Raw genomic sequence first — 12859 nt, 5'->3', positions numbered from 1 at the left:
TTACCATCAGTTTCACCATCTGTGTATCTATCTCCCATTGGTTCTGCTTTTCTAGAGAACTCTGACTAATATAACCCATATAAAGACTTATGTACTTGACTTACATAAATTGTCCTTGATATTCTGTAATTAGGCAAGTCTCCTCAACCAGTTTAGCCATTCTTGGGAGCAGTGGTTCCCATCTAGAGGGATGGAGTAAGAAGACACATGAGAACCACCCGATGAGCTTTTTCACACTACAGAAGTTCCACATGCAGCACATCTCCTGCCCCAACAAATCCTCATCCTATCTGGGTAGAGGAGGAATTGTCTAAGTTGATGCAAGTTTCCAGGTGTTTCTGATACATTTCCCCATACACTTCCACGGTCTACAACTCCAGACACCTACCTCCATTTAGAGAAAGTCAGTTCTATCTTTTCATTTAAATAAAGGCTGATCTTCTTAGAATCTCAATTAAATGATGAGGCTTTATGTGGCTGACTTGAACATAAAGACGCCCAGACTTCTACCTGTATTGCTTATTTTTCTTTAATAAACTTATTTATTTATGTATTTATTTTTGGCTGCGTTGGGTCTTCATTGCTGCGCTCGGGCTTTCTCTAGTTGCAGCATACGGGGGCTACTCTTCATTGTGGTGTGGTGGCTTCTCATTGCGGTGGTTTCTCTCATTGCAGAGCACAGGCTTTAGGCTCATGGCCTTCAGTGTTGTGGCTCACAGGCTCTAAGCTCAGGCTCAGTAGTTGTGGCGCACGGGCTTGGTTGCTCCGCGGCATGTGGGATCTTCCTGGACCAGGGCTCGAACCCGTGTCCCCTGCATTGGCAGGCGGACTCTTAACCACTGAGCCACCAGGAAAGTCCCTGTATTGCTTATTAAATATATTAAATAATTATCCTTAGCACTTTACAGGTGGGTTTTGACTGAAGATGACTTACATACTTACATGTTTATGTTTCATTGTATCTTTTTCAGAATTAGACTTCTATAGCATAGTACACGGCTTACATTAAAGTTTTATTAGAGCATAATAAATGTAGAGCAGCACTGTCTCACAGAACAATGATGGAAATGCTCTCTGTCTGCTCTATCCAATACAGTGTCCTAGGTACATGTGGCTTCTGAGCATTTGAAATGTAGCTAGTGAGACTGAGGAGCTAAATTTTTTTTTTTTTTTTTTTTTTTTGCGGTACGCAGGCCTCTCTCACTGTTGTGGCCTCTCCCGTTGCGGAGCACAGGCTCCGGACACGCAGGCTCAGCGGCCATAGCTCACGGGCCCAGCCGCTCCGCGGCATGTAGGATCTTCCCGGACCGGGGCACGAACCCGTGTCCCCTGCATCGGCAGGCAGACTCTCAACCACTGCGCCACCAGGGAAGACCAGGAACTAAATTTTTAACTGTATTTTATTTTAATTAACTCAAATTTAAATAGCCACGTGTGTCTAGAGGCTGCCGTATTGGAATGTACAAGTACAGTACAGTATAGAGAACATGCTTCCATTTTTTTTTTTAGCCAAAATAATATAGAACTAGGACCCGTCTCATTTTTTTAATCGCTTTCCATAAAATCCAAAGCAGAAAACAACAACAATGCTGTAAGAGACTCGAAGAAACTCTGCCATGCTTACATTTCCACTGGGGAATGAATTCTTAACAAAAAAGAAAATTCTGACCCAGGATAAATGAATGGAGAGAGGCAGGAAAGAGGCATTCCCAAGGGGAACTCCATGGCAAATTCCTAGTTGTCTGTGAGACACAGAGCAGAGAGAGACTGTCAAGGAGAGAGAAATCCCCCCTCAGAGGAAAATCTAAATGTGTTTTTAGCCACCTGTCACCCCAGAGGGAGGACAGGATGGCAATGGTAAATTGGTAAGATTGTAAAACAAGGAAGTTAACTACCGTACAAGTCCAGCTGAGGTGTTTAAGGTGCATTTTAACCGATGGAACTTCATTGCTGAAATCCAGATGGGGACTGATGCTACCTAGATGTCAGATTCGAAACCTGAATCACCTTCACCTTAGAAAACTAGCATTTTCATTACAAACACCGTTCCACAAAAGCAGGATTGTGCTGAATTTTCATCTAAAGCAAATATTAGGTAAATCACAAAGTGACCCCAGATTCAGAAAGAGAGAGGGTGACGAGGCAACAGGAATACAGGACACACAGGCCCCATTGCAAAAATGTGAACTAAAAAATCCGTTCGGTACAAAAGAAGTAGCTACCAAAGGAGCGAAGATGGGAGGCATGTAAACTGAAGAAGTTCATTCATGAGCCAGACAAGAGCAGTCATGAATTCTGAGCTAGGACAGTACTTCTCAAATCAGATTTCAGGCACATATGCTTGCGGGGAGATGGGGTTCTTTGGGCTTAGTAAGGACATTTAGGTTTTGTTCTTTCATTTTTACCGATTATAAACAGAAAACTTGTCTTTTCTTCAGTGAGACTTCTCAATTGAAAATCATGTTCAAAGAATGAGACTTCAGCTGTCTTAAGTAAATGTTTCTCAAATGCTGGTTAAGAAAATTTACCATAGGTCTTAGAGGATTAATTTCCTTTAAAGGGGTCCATAGTTTCTTCAGATTTGGAGATCAGTGACCTAGAGGCAGACCACACACACCCCTTGATTTGTATCTTGTTGGAGGAGTTGAAGCAGTTTTCCAACTTTGCCTTTAGCTTGCTCATGAAAAGATTAGACCTTTCCAAACTCAGAGGGCAGGTTGGGCATACTGTTCCTATTATATTCCCTAATGGAGGTCCTTGCTTAGAAAACTGTGCCCTTCTATTGCAAATGGGAAGTGGTGTGATAGGTGGGGTGGTCCTGGACCACAAGTCAGGCGGTCTCCCTCTAACCCTGACTCTCCAACTGGCTGTCACTTGTCCTCTCTGAGCTTTTGTTTCCTCATCTGTAAAATGAAGCAAGGGACTGGATAATGAATTACCAAGGTCACATCCAGCCTAGATTTCTTTGACTATAACAGTAAATTGCAGCGCCATCTCCTATGTCTTCTCTGAAAGGCCTCTCAATTGAAAGTAGTTTTCACTAGGACTCTCTTTCGTTTCTGTTCTTTTGTTTGTTACCCTCCACCACAGCACCGAAGGGTCAGGAGGTGATGCATTTGAAGGAAAAAAAAATCAGTCAACACTCAGCTTTACTCACTGAGTAAAGCTCAGCGTTCCATCTATTATCTGCTACCACCTAGGAAGTGGGAAATTAAACTATAGAACCCAGACTCCCAGGATTCAGTGCAAATCACCCAGATACAAAAGAAATCTCAGAGGGACATTTGGGCTGGTTTCTATAAAGTTTCCAATGAATGAGACAGCTGTTCACTCAAGTGTGAGTAAATCAAATGGGAACATAAAAGCTATGTCTGTTTTTATGTTTTGAGGATCATAAATAAAATTACATAATGAGTGGACTCTCAGCCTGTTGGTTGATATTCCACTCTGAGAGTGACACATATGTCGTGAGGTCTCTGCACATTCAAAGGTGTCCCGTATGAGCAGTGATGGTACAAGGCCTGTCTGTGTCTGTAGCAAAGAGAAAAGTGTGCTGGCCATGCATGTGCACGGAACCACCAAGCCACTGCTGCCTTTTGGTAGAAGTAATGCTATTCCTTTTCTCTAAGGAGTCCTCTCCCACATTTATGGAAGGGTGCACATAGAGTATGCCCCATTGCCTCAGCAGTGGTTGGAATATCATACCTGTAGTCTGTGGGATAATTCTTAGGGTTCAGAGGGACCCAGAAGAGGTTTGCCTTGAGACCTCTGTAGCCAAGACACAGCATAGAGCATCAAAATACTCTAAGATTACTCGGGCATCAGCCCCTCATCTAGCAATAGAACCCATTCTTTTGGCCTTTTTCCTGCATGAGCTGCCCACTGAAACTTAGCCTGACAGCTTACACCTAGAAATGTCTGTCCTGCCTTGGGAGAGTATTGGGTCCTGGGGCCTAGAGGAGAACTTAGAAGCTACTGCCATTGAACTGTTTACTAATATTCACCCTGTGCAGGATGATGATACCACATCTGTCTTCACTGCAGCAAGGGCCCCAGCTCTCCAGATGCGGTCCTGTGGCCTGATAGGATCACTGATCCCCCAGGATATGTGGCATTGCTTGTCCCATCAGCAAGAAAAATGTGACTGCCTCTGTCTCTTCTGTTAAAATAATGACCTTCTGGTCAGCATGGAATGAAAGCCCTCCAAGGCAAGAGAATGACTTAACTTGAAATGGTTCCCTCTGAAATCATCTTGTAGTTCCCATTCTAGTTAAAATTTGGCTAATTGCTTAATAATTCTGTTTAAATGTCTCCACTGGTGCAAATATTAAATCATTAGACCTACTTTTTCTGGTTGGAAACCCCTTTGCTTTTCTAAGTATCCTCTGCCTCTTTCTCCCGTTTGTAATTTTGCCAGAGCAACATTCTGTTGACGTAAATAACAGCCATTCAAAGAGGTGTTGGACAGATCAAGGTGTCTCTCTGTGTTCCAGAGCCCAGGCACTGTAGTCTACGTCCTTGAGGCAGTACCTGCGATTGGGAAAGATCTGAGAGTGTGTCTTTAAAACACCAGCATCCCTGCCAGACAAATGAAGCTGCAGTCACCAGCAGCCTTAACCTGCTCCTGCAGTAGACAGCCTGCTGCTACTGTGCTTGACAGGGTGAGAGGCTGCCCGAGAAAGAAGGACCCAGGCCCAGCCTTTAGGAGCCCACAGCCCAACTGGCAGCTGGAGTTACATGTACACAAAAGAATATCAGCCAGGTTAAAACTCTGCTCAAAGCAGAGGCCTTGTCAGAGCACAGCAGTCTGTGGTCGGGGACACACACACACACACACACACACACACACACACACACACACACACACACACACACACACACACACACACACACACACACACACACACACACACACACACACACACACACACACACACACACACACACACACACACACACACACACACACACACACACACACACACACACACACACACACACACACACACACACACACACACACACACACACACACACACACACACACACACACACACACACACACACACACACCCTTGGTGGGAGAATGCACTTCTGTGGAAGCTGAGAACCATCATGGGGTCTGTGCTCCAGGGGTGAGCGTGCTTCCTGCCCAGGCAGCCTATGACTCACCCTTTCTGGCAAAAGTTGGCTAAGCCAGGCTTCCTAACAGACCCTGGCATCTTCCTTGTCATTCTTCCCTTCTGTGTTTGACCAGCTGAAGACTTCCAGTGTTGCTTTTCATTTTTTATTCGAAATGATGCTTTTAGCACCCAACATTCCCACTTTAAAGGATCCCATTGCTTCATCCGAATGCTCACATCCCAGTGAGGGCCAACACAGTCCTCTGAGGAAGTGAGGAAGGGTGTGAGGGAACTCAGAGTGACAGAGGAGTCCTACAGCTTCCACCCTGGAAACTTTCTCAGACCAGTGATGAATAAGAAGTGACATAGTCAGGTAACAACCAGACTAGAGAAGTCAGGAGAGGGCGAAATGGGAAGCAGGAGATGCAAGGTGTCAGAGGGGAAGGAATGAGGTATCCCTGGGTCATTAATCTGGGTTTCATGGAATGCCACATGTTTTTATTTATTTTAATTTTTATTTCATATTGCAGTATAGTTGATTAAGAATGTTGTGTTATACTACTGGTGGGAATGTAAATTGATACAGCCACAATGGAGAACAGTATGGAGGTTCCTTAAAAAACTAAAAATAGAACTACCATACGACCCAGCAATCCCACTACCGGGCATATACCCTGAGAAAACCATAATTCAAAAAGAGTCATGTACCCCAATGTTCATTGCAGCTCTATTTACAATAGCCAGGACACGGAAGCAACCTAGGTGTCCATCGACAGATGAATGGATAAAGAAGATGTGGCACATATATACAATGGAATATTAGCCATAAAAAGAAATGAAATTAAGTTATTTGTAGTGAGGTGGGTGGACCTAGAGTCTGTCATACATAGTGAAGTAAGTCAGAAAGAGAAAAACAAATACCGTATGCTAACACATATATATGGAATCTTAAAAAAAAAAAAAAAAGAGGTTCTGAAGAGCCTAGGGGCAGGACAGGGATAAAGACGCAGACGTAGAGCATGGACTTAAGGACATGGGGAGGGGGAAGGGTAAGCTGGGATGAAGTGAGAGAGTGGCATGGACTTATATGGACTACCAAATGTAAAATAGATAGCTAGTGGGAAGCAGCCACATAGCACAGGGAGATCAGCTCGGTGCTTTGTGACCACCTAGAGGGGTGAATAGGGAGGGTGGGAGGGAGACACAAGAGGGAGGAGATATGGGGATGTATGTATACGTATAGCTGATTCACTTTTTTATAAAGCAGAAAACACACCATTGTAAAGCAATTATACTCCAATAAAGATGTTTAAAAAAAAAAGAATATTGTGTTAGTTTCAGGTACACAGCAAAGTGATTCAGTTATACATATACATGTATCTATTCTTTTTCAAGTTCTTTTCCCATTTAGGTTATTACAGAATATTGAGTAGAGTTCCCTGTGCTATACAGTAAGTCCTTGTTGGTTAGCTCTTTTAAATATAGCAGTGTGTACATGTCAATCCCAAACTCCCAGTCTCTCCCTCCCCGCCACCCTTCCCCACTGGTAACTGTAAGTTCTTTCTCTAAATCTGTGAGTCTATTTCTGTTTTGTAAATAAGTTCATTTGTATCATTTTTTTTAGATTCTGCATATAAGCGATATCATAAGATATTTGTCTTTCTCTGTCTGACTTACTTCACTTAGTATGATAATCTCCAGGTCCCTCCATGTTGCTGCAAATGGCATTTTTTGGTTCTTTTTTATGGCTGAATAATATTCCATTGTGTATATGTGCCACATCTTCTTTATCCATTCATCTGTCAGTGAACATTTAGGTTGCTTCCATGTCTTGGCTATTATAAACAGCGCTGCTATGAACATTGTGGTACATGACTCTTTTTGAATTATGTTTTTCTCAGGGTATATGCCCAGTAGTGGGATTGCTGGGTCATATGGTAGTTCTATTTTTAGTTTTTTAAGGCACCTCCATACTGTTCTCCATAGTGGTTGTATCAATTTACACTCCCACCAACAGTGCAAGAGGGTTCCCTTTTCTCCACACCCTCTCCAGCGTTTATTGTTTGTAGACTTTTTAATGATGGCCATTCTGACCGGTGTGAGGTGATACCTCATGGTAGTTTTGATTTGCATTTCTCCAATAATTAGCGATGTTGAGCATCTTTTCATGTGCCTCTTGGCCATCTGCCACATGTTTTTAAATAAGACCTGTCTCCGTGTGCAGATGCACCAGTAGGAGATGGAAGTGGGGGAGAGGATTCACTCTGGGGGCAAGTAAAGCACTAGCAGGGCACTGGTTCTGGCCACCCAGGGACTCAGAGTGTAATCAGCAAAGGCAGACTCAGCCCAGGTTATCCTCAGAGCACTTTACTTGCAGGTTCCTTTCAGGTTAAGGTCATATTTTCCTTGACCACCGTATCCTGCCAAGTGAAGTCAAAGCTGACAGAATGGTTTTGGGAAAGAATAGAGGCGTCTGTCCTTCTGTATGACTTGGTACTCATGACCCAGAATCCTTGCGCTGGCACCTTTTAGCAATTCGCTTACTGTGTGAGGCACTGGGCAGAAGCAAGTTAGAACATGTTAGATGCCATCAGTCCAAAGGTTAACACCTGATGATGTGTACACAGCCTGGAATTGTCCAACACGAACCCAGGCCTCAGGGTTCTAATCGATCTGTGTGTGTGCCGTTGATTTTTATTTATCTTTCTTAAAAAGCTACTCTGAGTTGCTTTGGAATTTGAAATGACACCCTCAAAGAATTACAACAACACAGAAAGTATTGCTCAACCCGTGCGTTTCTAACTTTGTCTGTTTTTCTCCTGAATGTTTGATTTCTTCAGTTGTTTTTCTTATTGAGCATCTAAATTTCTCACCAAGTCCTTAGCTTTCTGTAAACTTTTGATCATCTACTCTGGGTGGTATTGCCTGAGGAAGCTAAAGATCAAAATAACAACAGTGAGAACCAATACTTAGATGATACTTAGTCTTGAATAGGACTGTTCAGGTATTTTACATGTATTAATTTATTAAACCCTCACCACAGTCTTATGAGGTAAGTGGTACTATTAGACCCATTTTACGGATGAGGAAACTGAGGCATAGAAAGGTAAGACACTTACACAGAGTCACACAGCTACAAGTGGCAGAACCAAGATATGAAACCAGGGTCTGGCTCTCAGAACTGTGCTTCTCACCACTATGAATTGTCACACGTATTGCTCCTCACACTAGGAATCGGATGGCCAGGAATGACACCGTTATTATTAACCTTTAAAGATAAAGTGCAAGCTCTTAATTTATTGTACCTTTAACTATTCTGTTTTTCCCTCCTAAACTCTCAGATGATGGAAATGCTTAAAGCACACTAAGGTAGTGTGAGACCACGCCATGTAAGTGTGAGCATGGCTCCGCTGGGCCCGACTGTGTTTTGTGCGCTTCCGCCTACCATCCCCGCATGTTTCCTCCGCTGTTCTGATTCCCGCTTTCGCCGCTTGCCCCTGGGGCCGCATGAACCGTCGCTCTTAAGCCGTAGAGCTTATGTCTTTGTTCCTGATTTTGTACTTGTATTTCTCTCTCCCACAATCCCTAGAGAACTTGCCGCTGTCTGCCTGCCACCTCCCCGGGAAGGAGCTGGGGACACCCGGGGAATGCGTTTTGTTATTGTTCTCTGACAGTGAGCCCTCATATTGTCAGATTTTAGGATTCTGGGCTAGTGTCCACGTTCTGTCGGCCCCTCATGCAGGCTGTGGCACCCTTTGCATCTTTGCTGTGCAGTGTTCTTCTGGGACCACCAGCCTAAACGGATTATTGCTCTGTGAGCCTTTGCAGAGTGAATGCTCTGTGAGAATAAATACCATGCAACAGGGCTAAAATGAACCATGGAGAAAAGTGGTCATCTTCTCATTTGTTTATTGTTTTCTCTGTACCTGTGTATATGATGGACACATATACATATATTGACCAAACCTGTGATTATCAATGAGAAAGGATAATGGTTCCTAAGCCAAATATGGGTTATATTGACCCTTCATTGTACACACACACACACACACACACACACACACACACACACACACACACACACTCATTCAATATGTGATAAACTAGAGTTACAGAGTAACAAATTGGGGAGGAGGAATTTGTGCCTGACAAAAAGTATCCTGTCTTACTGTACAGCTTTCCCCACCTGACCGTGATTTCAGGGTTGGAACTTCCTCTTGTCCTCAGTCTCCCAGAAGTTTCCAGTGCGTGTCAAAAGGGAGTGAGGAGGAAACTTTCCAAGTTAGTTGTCAGAGATGACAAGAATTTAAAAGTGCAGGGGCTCTCTCATGAGATGTGACGGAGCACTTAGTCCCCTGCAGTGTTGGGACTCGAGCCCGTCGTTTAGACATACACAGGATGCTGGAGCTTACGGGTCCTTAGAGATGGATTCTTCACTCCAAACCCCTTACTTCACAGATGACTGAGGCCTCCAGGGGGAAAGTAACTTGCCCAAATGGGGCAGAGCCTGGATTATAACTCAGTTCTCTTTCCATCAAAGCATCTTACCGTTGTGCTGCCCCAGCACATTTTTGTCTGGGAGAGAACCATGTACACAACCAGGAAGTGAATGAAAGTGAAGGAGTCTCCTTCCCAAGAAGGGACCCCGGTTCCCATTCCTGGCTCTGCCACTACATATCTGCATGAACTTGGGAAAGTTACTCTGCCCTTCTGGACCTTGGGTTCCTCATCTGTAAAACGACTTTGACAACAGCTAATTTCAAAAAGTACATGACGCTCAGTTTGCTCCTAACCTCGGGCTGTTTTCATGCAGCTTCCTCCCAGCAGTATTCATTTCTAACCATGGGATTATGGAAAAAGTTAGTCAGGCTGTGTAAATGGGGACAGCCTACAGGAGCAAGAGCTCTGTGAGTCTCTGTTATTAACTGAGGAAGAACAAGGGCAGGACGGAAAGGTGCAGGTGAGAGACAAGTAGCCTGCCCCCCTTACACGGACCTGCCACACGGAGGTGGACATGGCCAACTCCAGGTGTGATCATCTCAGATAAGCTGATTTCTGCAGTCTGAGGTTATCTGGCTGATACCCACTTCTCTTCTTTCCAAGACACCACTGATTAGAGCTCTGGAGCTTAGGGAGACTCAGTAGGTGAGCTAAGTCACATTTTCTCCTTTCGATGCATTGCTCCCTGAGCTAACAGGGCCAGGGAAGTCAGTGAGGCAGTCCGAGAATAATTTGAAAGCCAATTAAGGCAAGAGTAGAGACCCACACGTGCTAGTTTGCAGCAGAGTTTTGAGATACACTCCTTGTTTACGTAAAATTATAGAAATACAGAGATTAACCAAAGGTGCAATGTCATTTTAACAGAGCTTTCTTTTTCCATGGTAAATCCATGGCATGTTCATAATCAATCTTTTTTATAAAGCAAAGAATCATCACTGATTTAACCTTTGGCCCCTTTTGTTGTCCACAGATCAAGTTTGGCTTAACATGCACCTTTTTCCAAGATAGCCCATCAGGTCTGCAGCCATCTCCCCTGGATCTGGTGGGAAGAGCAGGACAGGGAGGGGGAATGAATACAGAGGTGGATAAGCTCCCTGTGTGTGTCTTAGGTTCTAACGCTGCTGGACAAAATGGAGAGCTGCAAAGAGCTGCGACCTTGGAAAATATTACTGGGACAGAATCTCAGCTTCAGGATTTTGGTGGAATAAGGGCTTTGCAGGCAGCAGCAAATCTGGCTGGAGGGGTTGTGCTAGAGGACTCTTAAAGCTGCATTTGCGTGGCACTTAACATAAAATTGAACAATGCCAATCGACCATGTCATTGGGAGGGAGCAGCTGTTGGAAATTAAGACCCCTTCTTGGCAACCATCATTGCCCTGGTGTTACCATTCCTTCTCCCATGGTGACTGTTGTGCCATATGAAGAGGAAAATGACATCCTTGGGCAGCCACACAAGAGCAGTTGTCATGCTGAGGATGCTGGACAGGCAGGCAGAGGTCATGAGCCCCTCACCTTACTTTTCCCTTTGCCGGAGATCCCTGGGGTCGTGGGAAGACGCGCTTTTCCGGCTTCTCCCAGGTCCTGCCTGGCCCCTTCCTAGGGTAATAATTGTCCTGCTGAGACCTCTAGTGGCCATACTGGTCACTACAGGCATCTGAGGCAGGAGGGGAGGAAGTCAGACACTGTGGGCTGCCCCAAAACACAGCCAAGCATGTCCTAGGTGGTCTGAGGAGGCCTCAGCCTGAAATACTTTCTAGATGGAGGAAAGGGTGTATCAGAGGCCTGAGGCCCCCGAAATATCAGCCTGGAGGCCTAGTGGTCTGTCGCCATGGGAACATGCCCAGCTGGCCAGTTAGCCATGGTGAGGAGGACTCTACCTCCTGTTATACCAGCTTAGTTCTGGGATCTGCTGGATCCTTCCTGACTTATCCTAAGATATACCTGTAACCCCATTGTTACCTGAAACCAAACTGAGCTCCCTCGAGTCTGAAGAGCCAGCCACCAGAAGCCTGGTTATCTGACAGATGCACGCGTACCAACCCACATTTGCCCCCAGGAGTCCTGTGTAGACTGGCCTGGCTTGAAGGCCAGGTGGCTCTGCACTGCTTCCCCAGACGTTCACCTCCTGGAGGGACAGAACACCAGCCCACCACTGCCACCACCACCCACACTCTGATCGTCGGGGCTTCCCGAGAACAGTTAAGTAGGGTACACCTGACGGACGCAAGGCTGGGTTGTTTTCATTGTTCTAACCCAGTGGTTTTCAAGGTGTGGTCCCCAGACCAGCAGCCTCAGCATCACCCAGGAACTTGTTAGAAACGCAGATGCTCAGGCCCCGCCCCAGACCTACTGAATCAGAAATTCTGCACGTGGGGCCCAGCCACCTGTGTTTCTCAGGCTTCCAGGCAACGGTGAGGCTCGCCCTAGTTTGAGGCCCCTGCTCCAAGCATAATTCAGAGATGTCAGTATATACGTGATGACAGACTCTTAGCTTATTTAAATGTGGGTGCTGACCCCTTACCCACAGAGATTTAGTAGTTCTGCAGTGAGGATGCAGAAATCTGATTCTTAAATCATCATTCCATGTAATTCTGATGCAAGAGATCCACAGACCACTGTTTTGAAAAAGTCTTTTTTTAAAAGAACAGGGCCGGGCTTCCCTGGTGGCACAGTGGTTGAGAGTCCGCCTGCCTATGCAGGGGACACGGGTTCGTGCCCCGGTTCCAGGAAGATCCCACATGCCGCAGAGCGGCTGGGCCCGTGGGCCATGGCCGCTGAGCCTGGGCATCCGGAGCCTGTGCTCCGCAACGGGAGAGGCCGCAACAGTGAGAGGCCCGCGTACCGCAAAAAAAAAAAGAACAGGGCCATCTTCACCACAACAGTTTTGCTTCCTCTCTTGAATTAGCAATAAATATTGTTCTTATATCTCACTGGTCACGAGAGAGACGTCAGTAAACATATCAGATGCTCCAGGTCTTTGAAGCAGGTCATATTTTCCCTCGGCAAATGAGGTTTTGCTGCTGCTGTGAGGAAAACCTCAGTAGAGCCCATATCACAATCCAAAAGTGAAATCTTCCTCTGGAAAGAGATAATAATTCCTGAGAGAACAGAAAGAGCAGGAGACCTGTAGCTTCTTTGAGTCTGGATCTCTGGGTGGTATGTCAGGCTCGACTGAGAAGCTGTGTGTCATCTTTGGGCTGTGTGTCCATCAGATAGAAAGTTGCCCTTTATTCTCCC

The 12859-nt window shown here is 45.3% G+C and overlaps 1 protein-coding gene across 5 annotated transcripts in view; it reads left to right on the top strand.

Annotated features, from left to right (window-relative positions):
- The window catches only part of LHFPL3 (LHFPL tetraspan subfamily member 3), a 599911-nt gene that overhangs the window by 473195 nt on the left and 113857 nt on the right, over nucleotides 1–12859 (top strand). Inside the window, exon 3 of one of the 5 annotated variants that reach the window (XM_079932087.1) lies at nucleotides 8465–8512. The exons of the other annotated variants lie outside the window; for them this stretch is intronic. Coding sequence (XP_079788213.1) covers nucleotides 8465–8481 — 17 coding nt within the window. The 3' untranslated portion in view covers nucleotides 8482–8512. The remainder of the gene's footprint in view (nucleotides 1–8464; nucleotides 8513–12859) is intronic. 5 annotated transcript variants of the gene reach the window in all.

This window comes from Stenella coeruleoalba (genome assembly GCF_951394435.1).
Source record: "Stenella coeruleoalba genome assembly, chromosome: 9".
NCBI classification, from domain to species: Eukaryota; Metazoa; Chordata; class Mammalia; order Artiodactyla; family Delphinidae; genus Stenella; species Stenella coeruleoalba.
The sequence above is the reverse complement of the archived record's forward strand: the minus strand, read 5'-3'. Positions and strand labels throughout refer to the sequence as shown.